The sequence below is a fragment of the Anoplophora glabripennis genome, unplaced genomic scaffold (assembly GCF_000390285.2).
Source record: "Anoplophora glabripennis isolate ALB-LARVAE unplaced genomic scaffold, Agla_2.0 scaffold242, whole genome shotgun sequence".
In the NCBI taxonomy this organism is placed as follows: domain Eukaryota; kingdom Metazoa; phylum Arthropoda; class Insecta; order Coleoptera; family Cerambycidae; genus Anoplophora; species Anoplophora glabripennis.
The window spans coordinates 325,637-338,733 of record NW_019417087.1 but is presented as its reverse complement, the minus strand read 5'-3'; the positions used below and the strand labels follow the sequence as shown (position 1 = coordinate 338,733).

General features: G+C 34.3%; 1 protein-coding gene across 1 annotated transcript; it reads left to right on the top strand.

Annotated features, from left to right (window-relative positions):
- The first annotated feature begins 79 nt into the window (after positions 1-79).
- Positions 80-5,261, top strand: LOC108905987 (zinc finger protein 431-like). Its single transcript, XM_018709097.2, has 9 exons — positions 80-407; positions 465-1,225; positions 1,279-1,436; positions 1,489-1,795; positions 3,045-3,194; positions 3,252-3,411; positions 3,506-3,635; positions 3,692-3,859; positions 4,943-5,261. The coding sequence occupies exons 1-9, from the start codon at positions 261-263 to the stop codon at positions 5,209-5,211; spliced, it is 2,250 nt and encodes a 749-aa protein (XP_018564613.1). The 5' UTR covers positions 80-260; the 3' UTR covers positions 5,212-5,261.
- The last annotated feature ends 7,836 nt before the right edge of the window (positions 5,262-13,097 follow it).

Here is a 13,097-nt window from a genome sequence, read left to right as displayed (position 1 = left end):
ATTAACCTATAAATCAATTTGACATTTGAAATTAGACATTTGAGGTCAGAGACAATAGATTTTGAGGTTATACCTTTAAACTGAGGTTAATGTTTTTGATGTATTCATTTGTGTAAATCTTATAGGTACCCAAAATATATTGTAATGATATTTTTCTTATCAACGGGTTGATTTTGATTATGTCCTATTGTTAGTTTCGTTATAAACTGCGAACTTAATAATAAATACGATGGAAGAAAAGTTATAAATGTAAAGGAACAATGAATTCCTCGGAAGAACAAGTTGTTACTTTGAGCGAGATTTGCCGGGTATGTCTAATAAAAACTGATAACATGAGACACTTATTAGAGCCAAGTGACGAAGTAATACAAACGTTAACAAAATTGTCATCAGTTTCTAATGTTGAGGTTAGTTTTTGAAACGACGGTATGTATAATCCTGCTTGTTACATTGATTGTTTTTAGATTGAAATTAATGAAATTCTACCTTGCTTTCTATGTAATAGTTGTGAAGAAAAACTGAAAATTTCATATGAATTCCAACAGTTATGTCAAAAATCACATAACTTTATTTTAAATTGTCTTTCGACAAGTTCTGTAAGTTGCAAGGTAAATTCATTTAAACCTCTTCAATTTGAAAATAACTCGGGAAAGTCTGGCATACAATCAGTAGATAACAATTCAGACGGTTTCATCAGTTTCATTGACAGTGACGGACTTGCAAAAAAGGCATTAATATCTTATTATTCAGTACCTGATATAGACTTAAGTACCCACAATGATAATGGTACACTAAAAGAGAATCCAGAAAGTGAATTAAAAAATTGGGCACAAGTAGTAGTAATTGAAAATGTCAAAGATGGCGACAATGATAACAGTGGTGCACAGAGAGAGAATTCAGAAAATGCATTGGAAAGTTCCACACGAAATGTTAATGAAAACGTTGAAGGTGATGGTTTGGTAGAAAGGAATTCAGACAATGCAACGGAAAATATAGAAGTTAAGAAAATCGTAGTGATACATGAAAACAATAAAAAGCCTGCTGAAGTGGAAAAGAGAACTAAATATAACCAAACAATGAGACTATCACAGTTTTCGCGGGAAGATGTAGAGAAGATCATTGAAGAATTTAGAGAAAAATGTATGAAGCACGTTAACTGTAAGCATTGTGGTTTTATAGCGAAAGATTCTAGAGCCCTTTCTGCACACATGACACGACTGCACAAGTAAGTAATTACTTAATATCTTTGCCTTGATAATAGTACACATTTTTTTTAAGAGAAATGAAGGAGCATTGGTGTTTTTGGTGTAACGATAATTTCGATAACCTACAAGAGCACAACCGAACTGTTCACAAAGACAATTTTAAATGTCCTCTGTGCGGTAAATACAAAACCAATACTGGTCACTTCATGGAGCATTTAGCTAGTCACTGTAGTATGTATTATATGCACCGTTAAAAAATATGGTTCATTGATGATTTTTTTAGCCGAACGGAGGCATATTTGTACAGTGTGTTGTAAATGTTTTATTTCACAGAGGCACTTACGAATGCACCTCAAAATCCATACAAACCAAAAGCCGTACCGATGTCCGGTTTGTTCGAAGGTCTTTACGTTGATCACAAAGTTCAATAATCATTTAAAAATTCATAAAAGTCATAAGTGTAAGGTATGTGAAGAACGTTTCCCAACCTTAGAGGAGTACAACGTACACAAATGTTTCGCGAAGAGGGAGTCCGAAAAGGATATCGTTAACACTGCAGTCGAGGAGTTAGCGGAGTCTAAACAGACAAGGTATGTTTTTTTTATGTTGTCGAGTATTACTAGGACTGTGAACTAATTTTTAGGGATTTCTTTGTAAATTCAAGGCCTTATTGTGAAAAATTGTGTACATTATTATTTTCCAAATTATGGTCCATTGCTAGCCACTACTTTTCCCCATTTTTCTGGCACCATACGGATTCTGTTTCAAAAGAACAACTAATCTTTTGATCTTTTTCACCGATCAATCCAATTTCGTATCTTTATAAGACTGGAAGCACTGCTTAGCCATTCCATGTTCTATGGATCGGAATAAGTAGTAATCCGATGGAGCAATATCTGGTGAATATGGCGGATGGGGTGGGACATACTATTTCAGCTTTTCTAAGTATTTTTTGACTTCATCAGTAATAAATATGTGGTCTAGCATGTTTGAAAATTACTTTCCTTCAATGGACGGTTCGAACACATCAGTTGTGTTAGGTAGCGTTCACCAGGCTGGTCCCATCAAATACAGAGTGTGAGCTTCGAACCATTAATATTCAACCTTGCCGTCAATGTTGACGACCGGGAAACCCCACGATTTTCTACGCTTAGGATTATCATAGCATATCCATTCTTCATAGCCAGTGGTGATACGATGCAAAAAAAGCCTTATTTTTGTCGTTGAAGTAATTATTCACACATGAAAAATTGTCATTCAACATCTCTCGCCTTCAATTCGTATGGCACTCTATTTCCTTGCTTTTGAATCATACCGAAAGCATTTAAACGTTTGGAAATTGTTGTGCGATCAATATTCAACGATTCAGCAAGTTCATCTTGCGTTTGGCATGAATTTTGGTCGAGTAATGCTTCCAATTCGCCATCTTGGGACTTTTTCAGTTCTTTGTCAATTGTATCATAATCAACCTTCTAAAACGTTAAGACCAATATTCACAGGTCTTTATCAATCAATGCAGTGTGGTTACCGTAACTTTCCAACAACACTCGATGGCTTTCAGCACCATTTTGTGTGAATTAAACAGGAAAAGTAAAACCCCACAAATGGTGTTCTGTTGATTCGTAAAGCCTAATAGCAGAGGGATGAATATAGTTACAGAAGTGTCTAATGGGATATAGCTTAAGTTACGCCATCTATTGTAAATCCCTCAAAATTTGTTCAGTGCCAGTATAATTCAACTTATATTTTATCATAACTTCAAAATCAGCCTTTTCAAAAGCTCGAAATATTAAATTTATCACTTTTTGAAATTGGTACATATTTCAATTTTTACTTTAGTGAGAAGATGCCGCAGAATTTTTGCGAAACTTGCAATAAGAGAGTCAGAAGTCTCCAGAAACATATCGCAAGCGTTCACTCCGATTCTGTTGATGTAAAAGATAATAAAATATTAAGGGCTCTTTGTCCTTACTGTGGAAAACAATTTGTGTAAGAATTTGTTATTAACTATTTATTATATGAAATGTTACTTCTAATTGTTCATAGGACTGTTGCAAAATTGACTGTACATATAAGGTATCACACTGGAGAAATGCCTTATAAGTGTTCGTACTGTGATAAAAGGGTGAGAACAAGGATCCAACTAGTAATGCACGAGAGAACCCATACTGGCGAAAGGCCTTATAAATGTAAATTCTGTGGGAAGGTAACATATATTTTTTAATATATCGAAGTTATGCTTTCTATCAATCGAGTAAGCTGCTATTGCTCACTGTTGTTCGTTAAAACTAATATTTTAGGCTTTCGCCCAGTCCAGTGGTCTGAAAACCCATTTGAAACGGCATACGGGTAGGCCAGAGGAGTGCTTTATGTGCCATAAAAGGTTCTGTAGACCGTCGGAACTGAAACTACATATGAGGACACATACAGGTAAAAAATTCATTAGTGTTTTAGAAATATCAGTAAATATTCCTCATGCCTTTTAGGGGAAAAGCCCTTCGAATGCAAGATTTGTGGCCAACGATTCACTCAGCAAAGTCGTCTAACGGAGCACAGCAGAAACCACACTAACGAAAGACCTTACAAATGTGATTATTGTGATAAAAGCTTCAAACAGTCTTCTACCCTGCGATATCATACTAATATGCATTTAGGTAAGTAGCATTGAGATCCACTACATTTAAGTTTAGAGATTTTTACTTATTTGAATTTTTTCTAACTTTAGGTGCATGTAAAGGGTGTTATTTTAATCCCAAGGATCTGCGATAGTTCTTTATATAGGTAGAACTTTGATAGGAGTCATGTCTAAGAAAGAAGGCTACCTTTGACTTTTAAAACATGTTATAAGTGTCTTTTCTTAAATTCCGTCATAAAAACTAACTTCTTTATTTCTTTTTTTCTAAATTTTCATACTTTGCCACTAGACAGGTTAGTATAACCTCAAAAAATAGCGCCCTCTAACTGTGAGTACAAGCTGCAGCTTGCATTGTTGTCAAATCTCACTTTTCTTGATTGATATACATGTTTCCATATCATACAGAAAAACAATGAAGATACAAACACAACATATTAAAAAACTAATAATTCACACAGAAAGGGTGCCTAATTCTTTTCTATGGTCTTACGGCCGCATAGATCAAACCCACTACAGTAGCATTCATCGATTCAAGTATTTAGTCCTGAAACCGCTCAACCACCGACCAAACAAAGATGTTCCTACAAAATTATTTTCCATTGCAGTTTCACTTTCATTCACTCCATTAGTTCGTTACAGTCAGCTTAGACGGGTAACAACAAGTAACACTGTTAAACCATGTACATGCAACCGATTTTGGGAGTTGCCCAGTGATGCTGTAGACAGAAGTTTAAGTGCAGTTTAGAAAGTGATTTACAACTTGACTATTTATTCTATCCCCAAAAAAATATATTTCGGATTAATATTCTAGTGAACACACACTGTTACCCCATTTTATAAATATTTTCATTGCTAATTGAATAATACCAAAATGCAGGTTTTCAAAAACTGAAAGTTTTAGGGAAATACTCGTATATTATTAACAATTTAACAAGCATCTTTTACTTTAATTGATAAAAGTGATTTAACAACTGACTAAGATTCGCAAAAATAATACTAAAAACAACCAATCACATATACATATTGGTATAAATTGAAAAAAGTATGTTATTACGTATTATATGTTATCAAATTACTTACACTAGATATTTTTCATTGTTAGGTAGGAAACCCTACAAATGCTCTCAGTGCCCATACGAGAGCCGTCAGAGTCATAATCTGAAGCAGCACTTATTGCAGCACGAGAAGGAACCTAAGGTTGAAAGAATCCACGAATGCGACATATGTTGTCAGAGTTTTATAAATCTCGAAATGTATTCGTTACATTACGCTAACAAACATGGGTCTATAGTAGCAGCAGGCTTTGCTAAGGAAGATCTAATAGAACCGTCAACTGTAGAAGTTATAGACCATTTACACGAATTTACCTAAAATGAAGTAAACTTACTTCATTTATTGTATATGTGCACTATTGTTAGAAAAACTATTTTTTTGTAATAAAAATTTTTTTAAAATACAATAATTGTTTTGTCTGTTGTGTTTCACATGGTATTACTTTTTATGTTAAAAATTGTCATGATTTTTGTTTAAAAGCTTGCTGATGCTAAAAAATTAACGGTTTACAATTTTGAGGTTATTTTATTTCAATTGACCTACTAAAATACTTCTCCATTAAAAAAGATAAGAGGGATCAACATCCGGGTTCGGAATAGATCAGATTGTTAGACAAAAGACTAAATTGGCCAGAACAATAAAAAATGTATGTTTAAGCTTCAACGTTCCTGGTGGCTGGACTAGGAACTATTTTTTTTTATTGAGCAGTGATATCATAGGAAGGAATTAACATTTTTAGAGTGCTGATTATGATATAATTTAACATAAAAAAAACATAAAACACACCACAGAAATGAGACAACCCCCAAATCCAAAATCCAAAGACTTGTGCGGAAGTGGGCTACACTTGAAAAAACGCGGACAAACACCCATTATTCATCGACATTGCCAGTGCCGACACCGGGGATCGAAGCCTAGCCGAGAAATGCTTGCCACCGCACTCTCGTCCGACTGCGCTACCGTGGCGATTATCATCAGTGAGATATAGTCTGTACGATATTTGTTGAGATAGAATTATAAGACCCCTGCATCACTTTTCTTGGAATTAATCGCATTCGAGAACCGAGGTAGAAAGCCATTGGCCAGAAATTTCAAGCCACGTCCCTGCCACCCGTATTCGACATCCGAGATAGAAAGACATTGGCTGAAAATTTCAAGACACGCCCATGCCGCGGTAAATTGTTACAGTAGTTCCAATAATTTTCTTGGATTTCTGTCTCAATATGGTATGGACTCGCGCCATTATTCCATGGCTAGAAATTGACCACAATGATTTGGGATCGCCGGGGATTATCCCTCTTTATCCTGCCTCATCTCGTGTAGGCCTGGACAGCCTTCGTAGGTGGGCCCCATCCGTCGTCTACCCCGACCGCAAATGCGGCCGGTGTAGGCGCTTTGTGGGAGCTCCTTTTGTCCTGGCTAGGGCCCTTAATCATATATATTAGTAACTGACAAAAATGTTGTAGCAGCATCACCTTATTCTTAACTCAAATGGAAAACTTATTGATTTGAAAATTAAATAGACCTGTCAGAAATGCCAAAAATAACTGAAATTCATAATTAAAACGTTGCTAATTTACAATAATACGTTAATTCTTAGTAAATTGCAAAAAAATACTATAAAGCGCCGTACTATGGGTGAACTTGTCCCTATACAATTATCTAACTTTTACTAAACCATTACTCTCTTATTAATAAGTGAGGTAATGAAATTTTCCCGCCAGCTTGGGGCTTGGGTTTGTATCCTGTAATCCTGATCATAGCTGTTTTCTTTTATTCATGATTTCAGAATCATAACGCGTTACGATCCTAAATCTAGCAACCTGATTGGTTTCAATCGGATCGTAACGCGTTATGATTCCGAAATCATGAATAAAAGAAAAAGGCTCTAATATCAGAGTAGCCGTTTTCTTTTGCTCTCAACTTTGAATCATGATCACTGAATCCGGATCAAGCAAACACAAACTATAACTATAACTATAGATCCATGAATTCAATTTCGAAGAGAACAGGATTTTGTTTACTGTTGACATTTGATTTGATTTTAAATATATTGTTTAGGTACCTATTCTTCTGTGCACAATTAAAATAAAAATAGTAACTGCCTTCTTAGAGAAAAAGAAACTACCACAATGTTAAGTTTATATTAAATGTGTGATCGTGATCAAAAGTTCGAATCACAGAAAAAGATTCATAGAGGAAAGGGGATTACCGATCCTGATCATATAATCTGACATGATCCGGAAACAAGAAAACAACTACGAACATGATTTTGGGATCATAATGTGTTTAGATCCTAAAAGGGCAACCGAAAGAAAGAAGCTAATTATAAGTTTGGAACCATGCACGCGATCACAGATCCGTTGTAACCACGTGACCATCAACATCCAATTGTGCCTCAGAAAAGCGACTTGACACTCCGTCACGATCAAAACGGATTGGATGTCGATGGTCACGTGGTTACAACGATCCGTGATCACACATGCAAGTTGATCCAGACTAATTTTGATTATTTGATTATTCTGTGATAAATAGTTATACCCCAATTGTAAACTTTTTTGTTTATAGTTTGTTTAAAACAAATATAATGGTGTTTATAATTTTAACTCATGATAATTATATCGAAAAAAATAATATGTATTATGTTTCATATAAACATAAACAGAATAATCTCGTAAATATAGTATAAGTGTTCCAGTTCAATTGTAAAAGGTTTAGCGACATATTGAATCCAAGAAAAATTATTTGCAGTTTCACAGTTATTTTCAAAACATAGATAGATTTTAAATAAAAAATTGTAAGAATGCAGATTCGACAAATAAATATTTTCCATAGTTTGATTCTTATTGCAAGAACATTGCGGATATACCCAGTGCCCAATTATAAAATCCATTCAAGTGATATAGGTAGTTACAGCGAAATAATCACTCAATGAAGATTTATGAAGGTTTAATAACTGGCTGGAGATGGAGAAATTGTCGGTTAAGTTAAAGGTGAACGGTTTGTGGAAGACAATTTTACCGTTTCGAAGCAAAGTATAACGTTTTGCGACTAGAAGGAGAGAAGCGGAATTATCAATTGGACCTAATGCAACTCTGGAGATTCCCTTTAAGGTAGGTGTGGTTATCAAAAATGATAAATGCTATTGAGTTTAAAAATTAAGAGATATTACTGTTAAGAGTTCCATTCAAAATTTTTCTTTCTAAAAAAAGGAAAATTTGTTGGTATTGGTCTGTGGTATTGTTGGTTTTAGCGCCATCTAGCATTCGCACTAAAAACCAAAAAAGAAGTTTCTAATGAGCCGATTTGAAATTACGGGAAACCGAAGCATTTAAAAAATATATCTTCTGTCTCGCCTTTTCAAAACAAATACAAAAAATGTAAGGAGCAAATCATTGTGAAAAATTGATAATTAATTGAGAACAATTTGATTCAGCATATATGTTTCAATTTGGGTTTTAACTATGTATGTGAGGAATTTTTTAACGTGTAATTTGTAACAGGTAGTTACCTAACTGTGAGTAATTTTAATTTAATACGTTATTTTTCTATTTACAAAATAAAATATATATTAAAAGTTAATTTCCATTTGGACTAATTGTTAGACCAATTAACAGTGTCGGAGTATTAAAAGGAAAATCGTGATCTTACCATTTGCAGTAGCTGATTGTGCCGTGTTATCGTGTTCTTAGGCGGTCAGTAAACCTCGTGAAAGTAAATTTAGACGAGACTGTGATGGAAAAAGCATGCAAGAGGTACATTTCCTTGACTACACACGACCTCTTTGAAGTTTTATATTGCTGCAATTTTCTCTGAGCATACACAATTTCGTATTGATTAAAATCTTGAACATTAATTCCCCTGGATGTGTTTTAACTCTGTATTCGTGCGCGTTCAAGGGATGTAAATATATGTATTTGCAAATTAACATTTATTACAACAGTTTTACACAATCAATCAAAGACATTATAATGAAATTATTCATGGACGAAGAAATTGATTAATTTATTGACTTTATTAAAGATGCACAATCCAATTTTCTATTGTAGGTAACTACTTACTAGGACCAATTTTGAATAGCTATTAAGATTTATTTGATACTTTGAACTTCTAATTATTGAGCAATTACTATATTACTGTACCATCTACTTAATTTAAATTAGATGATATTGAAAATGACACGGAAATAAACTTAAAACAGTGTACGATACTTTATGTGCTCTCTGATATGTACATCTTGACTTATTTAAGACAAACGATGCATCTAATTCCTGCGCAAAGCGTCTTGCAAAACTAAAATATGTCCCTCCAATTTCCTTTCACAATTGCAGAGATATTAGAGGTAATTTTAAACGAGGTTAATAACATCGTCGTAGATATTGCCACACGATCAATTTCTTGTTGCGTACGATTGCGGCAGAGGCGTCTTCGATCGGATGGTTCTGTGCGTGGAACACTGCTTTTTGTTATTGACATAGCCACAGTATAGAAAACAGTAAATTCACTGCCTATCTAACCTATTTTTAAAAAATGGACCTTAGTTTCATTTTTTATGTCGCTTTAAGTGACTGCGCAGAGACCACGCGCAAGTAGGGGAACCTCAAAAGCTGAAAGCTGAGGTGGGTTTGTTGATGGACTAGGGGCTGGGCTTGCTATTGCGCATAGACCACGCGTCCCTTTACTGGACTTTTAGAGCAGTGGGGTTGTGGTTCACAAAAGAGGGGGAGCGAATTTACTGTTTTCTATACATGCATGGCTATCCGTTTCGCAAGTTTTTTCCCAAATATCCCCTTATAGGCGCGACGCAAGGATATTTCCTTGGGCGCGGATAACATAATTTCTCATAAGTTGATTTAATTTTTTTTAATAATTAGGTACTATACATGTTACTTAACCTAACTTAACCTAACCTGACTTGCATAAATCGTTTTTTTCTAATATACTATAACAACATACACTTAGTTTGCAGACTCCGCCCAATAAAGGTAGAGTTTAGGTCTATCTTATTTGGCGAAAAACGTGAATCTGATTTAGACATAACATAACATCAAAATATAAAAAAAATCTATTTAAAGATAAGGAAAATAAATTCTTTTTAAATGATTCCAAAAGAATCGAATTAAAATTTTCGTCGAATTTCGCCACAGTATTTTTATATTTAAAGATTTAAATTTTCAAAATACAACATTTCTAGTCTAAATCTTTCTAGTGTCATTACATTTTTGAGAAAACTGCGTGTTTTCACGTACAATAATACTTTGTTTTAAAGCAAACTATAAATTTAATAACACAGCCCCGAAAAAAAAGTGGAATATCCGAAAGACAAGATCCTGATATCTATATGTTTTTTGACCTTGAGCTGACCTTCAACCAGAACTGATCGAGTCAAACGGACCCCAGACTCGGATTAAGCGACCCCAAAACGTAGAGATACATTGGTTTACTTTGTTGGCAATTGATTCTCTACACTTGATCTTGAATTGACCTTAACGCAGACCTGGTCGGATCAAACGGACACCGGATTTAAATTCACCGACCTCAAAACCCTATAGATATGTAGGTTTACTTTGTGGACAATTGATTCTCTCCATTTGACCTTGAACTGACCTTAACGCAGACCTGATCGGATCAAACGGACACCGGATTTGGATTCACCGACCCCAAAAACGTATAGATATGTAGGTTTACTTTGTGGACAATTGATTCTCTACATTTGACCTTGAACTGACCTTAACGCAGACCTGATCGGATCAAACGGACACCGGATTCAGATTTACCGACCCCAAATACGTATAGATACTTTGTATGTATGGTTACTTTGTTGGTAATTGATGAAACATTTGACCTTCAAATGACCTTCAACCAGAGCTAATCGAGTCAAACGGACATTCGGAATTCGGAATCAGCGACCCCAAAAACATATAAATACCTGGGTCTTGTCTTTTGAATATTCCACTTTATTTTTTTTATGGGCGGGCTGTGTAAAATGAAACGTAAACAAAAACACCCACATCAATAGATAGGTATCCATTTAACTTTTACCATCATTTCTAGGAACGTCAATTTTAATGATTTAAACAATTTATACACTTGTCAAAAGTCCTGTAATGTATTTACTCAGGTGGAGACTCACTGAAATAGTGCAATGATGCTACAATTTAAAGACGATGATTTTATCTTTCGTATTTCGGTAGTGCGCGGTCACCCTTATAGAATCCTACATTTTATGCTTCACGGTGTACGGTGGGCTTTAAACTCGGACGACTTTACACGAAATATGTGAAACGCGAAAAGGTTTTGTAATGTGTATTTAAAATTACCACAACTTAGAAAAAAAATGTATTACACAGTATTAATATATTCCGCTCAAATACTTGCTGAACAAGTAGGACGATGAAAATGTAATACATTTTAACACAAACGGCAGCGAATTTAAATAAAGTAACACTTCTACGGACTTACCTAAGTTTTATTGTTTAGCGCAATGTACTTAGAAGCGCAGGTTACAATTTGAGATCATTATCTACATCTGAACTATTATATTATATTCTATGACTCATCGCTTATCCTTTCAGGCGTTTACCTTGTGTACTACATCCTAATAGGTACCTACTTTTCAATTATCTGTCAATAACTCGATATTATCCATCTGGTTAATGGTAAAATGAAATCTAGACTCACGTTAAACAATTATAAAGCATGTTAAATGCGGTCACCGTAAACGGAGGGCTCTGTATATACAGGGTGTTTCTACAAAAGGGGCTTAAAATTCTATACTGATTTTTGGGTACATTTAACTACTTATAAAAATTGTTTTTTATGTTGATAACAATACGTGTGAAAGTATCATTAATAGTTGATAAATTTTAACGATAATTTCCTTCATTTCCTTTCTCTAACCTTTCTCAGCGGAAGAGGTCAGAGTGCTTGTCTGCAATTTTTATAGCTTATTATTACTTCTTCGCATTTTATGATTACAGTCGCGTAATAATACCCGCAATATAGGTCATAATTCTCTTATTAGCTAGATTTTCACAAAATGTTTTTTATCGATCGTTTCTGCATCTTTGACAAGAGTTGGCATGTCATGTGACTATCGGAAAAGTTGAAAAATATTATATGATACTTACGATAAAGTTATCTAACTAAATTGGGTGAATATCTTCAATTACTCCAAAATTGTCTTGATTTGTCTATACAATGCCTTAGCGAAAACTTAACAAAAATTATAATTGTTCATTGTGATGGTCAAACGTGACTAAATCAACGATACTACAAAATTCTGGCAGCGAATATCATTTTTTTTTTCAGTGTAAGATGGCTTAGATACACTTTTAAATTCCGTAATTAAGCAAGAACCTGATTAACAAAATCAATTAATTAAAATCCATTGAATTTTGATCGGTGTTACTTTATATTCAGTTTTTTGTCGTACTTATACAATTTTTCTATTGGTGGGTGTATTCCTAGAGACAGCTTCTTCATTTACTAAAATTTATTTATCTACCTAAGGTATTTTCCCTGCTTATTTAGATTTGAAATACCTTCGGTGTTCTTTTCAGTAAATCCTGACAATTTGCTGTCTTTTATGTCGTACTGACGACTATTTCAAACAATCATAGTCTCTTCTGTACTTTAAAAAACGTACCTACTCTTTATTAAATTTTTTCTACTTTAAAGCTTTTTTTCTCAAAAAAAAACATCGATAAACACGTAAAATTCACCAGAGTACCTTCGGTATACCGTGAATCGTCTTACTTAGTTCCAATTTATTCGTTTTTAAATTATTTTGGAAAATGGTTGCCCGCGAAAACCACAATTGAAATTTTAATTACTATTGGATGCGGAGATAAAATCCGTAGTCAACAGGAGGTATGTGACTTATTTCACCATAAGTATTCAGACCCAGAGAATTAGTTGAGCTACAATAAGAAAAGTATCCAAAAATTTGAAGAAACCGATAAAAGATTTAGCTGGATCAGGAAGGCGATGAACGTTAAGCGAAAATTACCGTCAAAATGTGATGCTCGCCGTTACTGAAAATCCTTGTTCAATGTTCATCCATTAGATCTATCCATAAGAGTAACTAAATTTTGTTACTCATATGGATCTACCTCAGTCAACTTCAATTTGTCGAAGTCCTCAGTTCAGAGAACTCTGACGTCTCAACAGTGGCATCTTTACAAAGTTAACGTCTTACAAGA

Coding starts and splice junctions, on each gene's coding strand:
- LOC108905987 (XM_018709097.2), top strand. CDS start 261: ATGAATTCCTCGGAAGAACAAGTTGTTACTTTGAGCGAGATTTGCCGG. Junction 3,195..3,251: donor TACTGTGGAAAACAATTTGT/GTAAGAATTTGT, acceptor AATTGTTCATAG/GACTGTTGCAAAATTGACTG. Junction 3,860..4,942: donor TCATACTAATATGCATTTAG/GTAAGTAGCATT, acceptor TTTCATTGTTAG/GTAGGAAACCCTACAAATGC.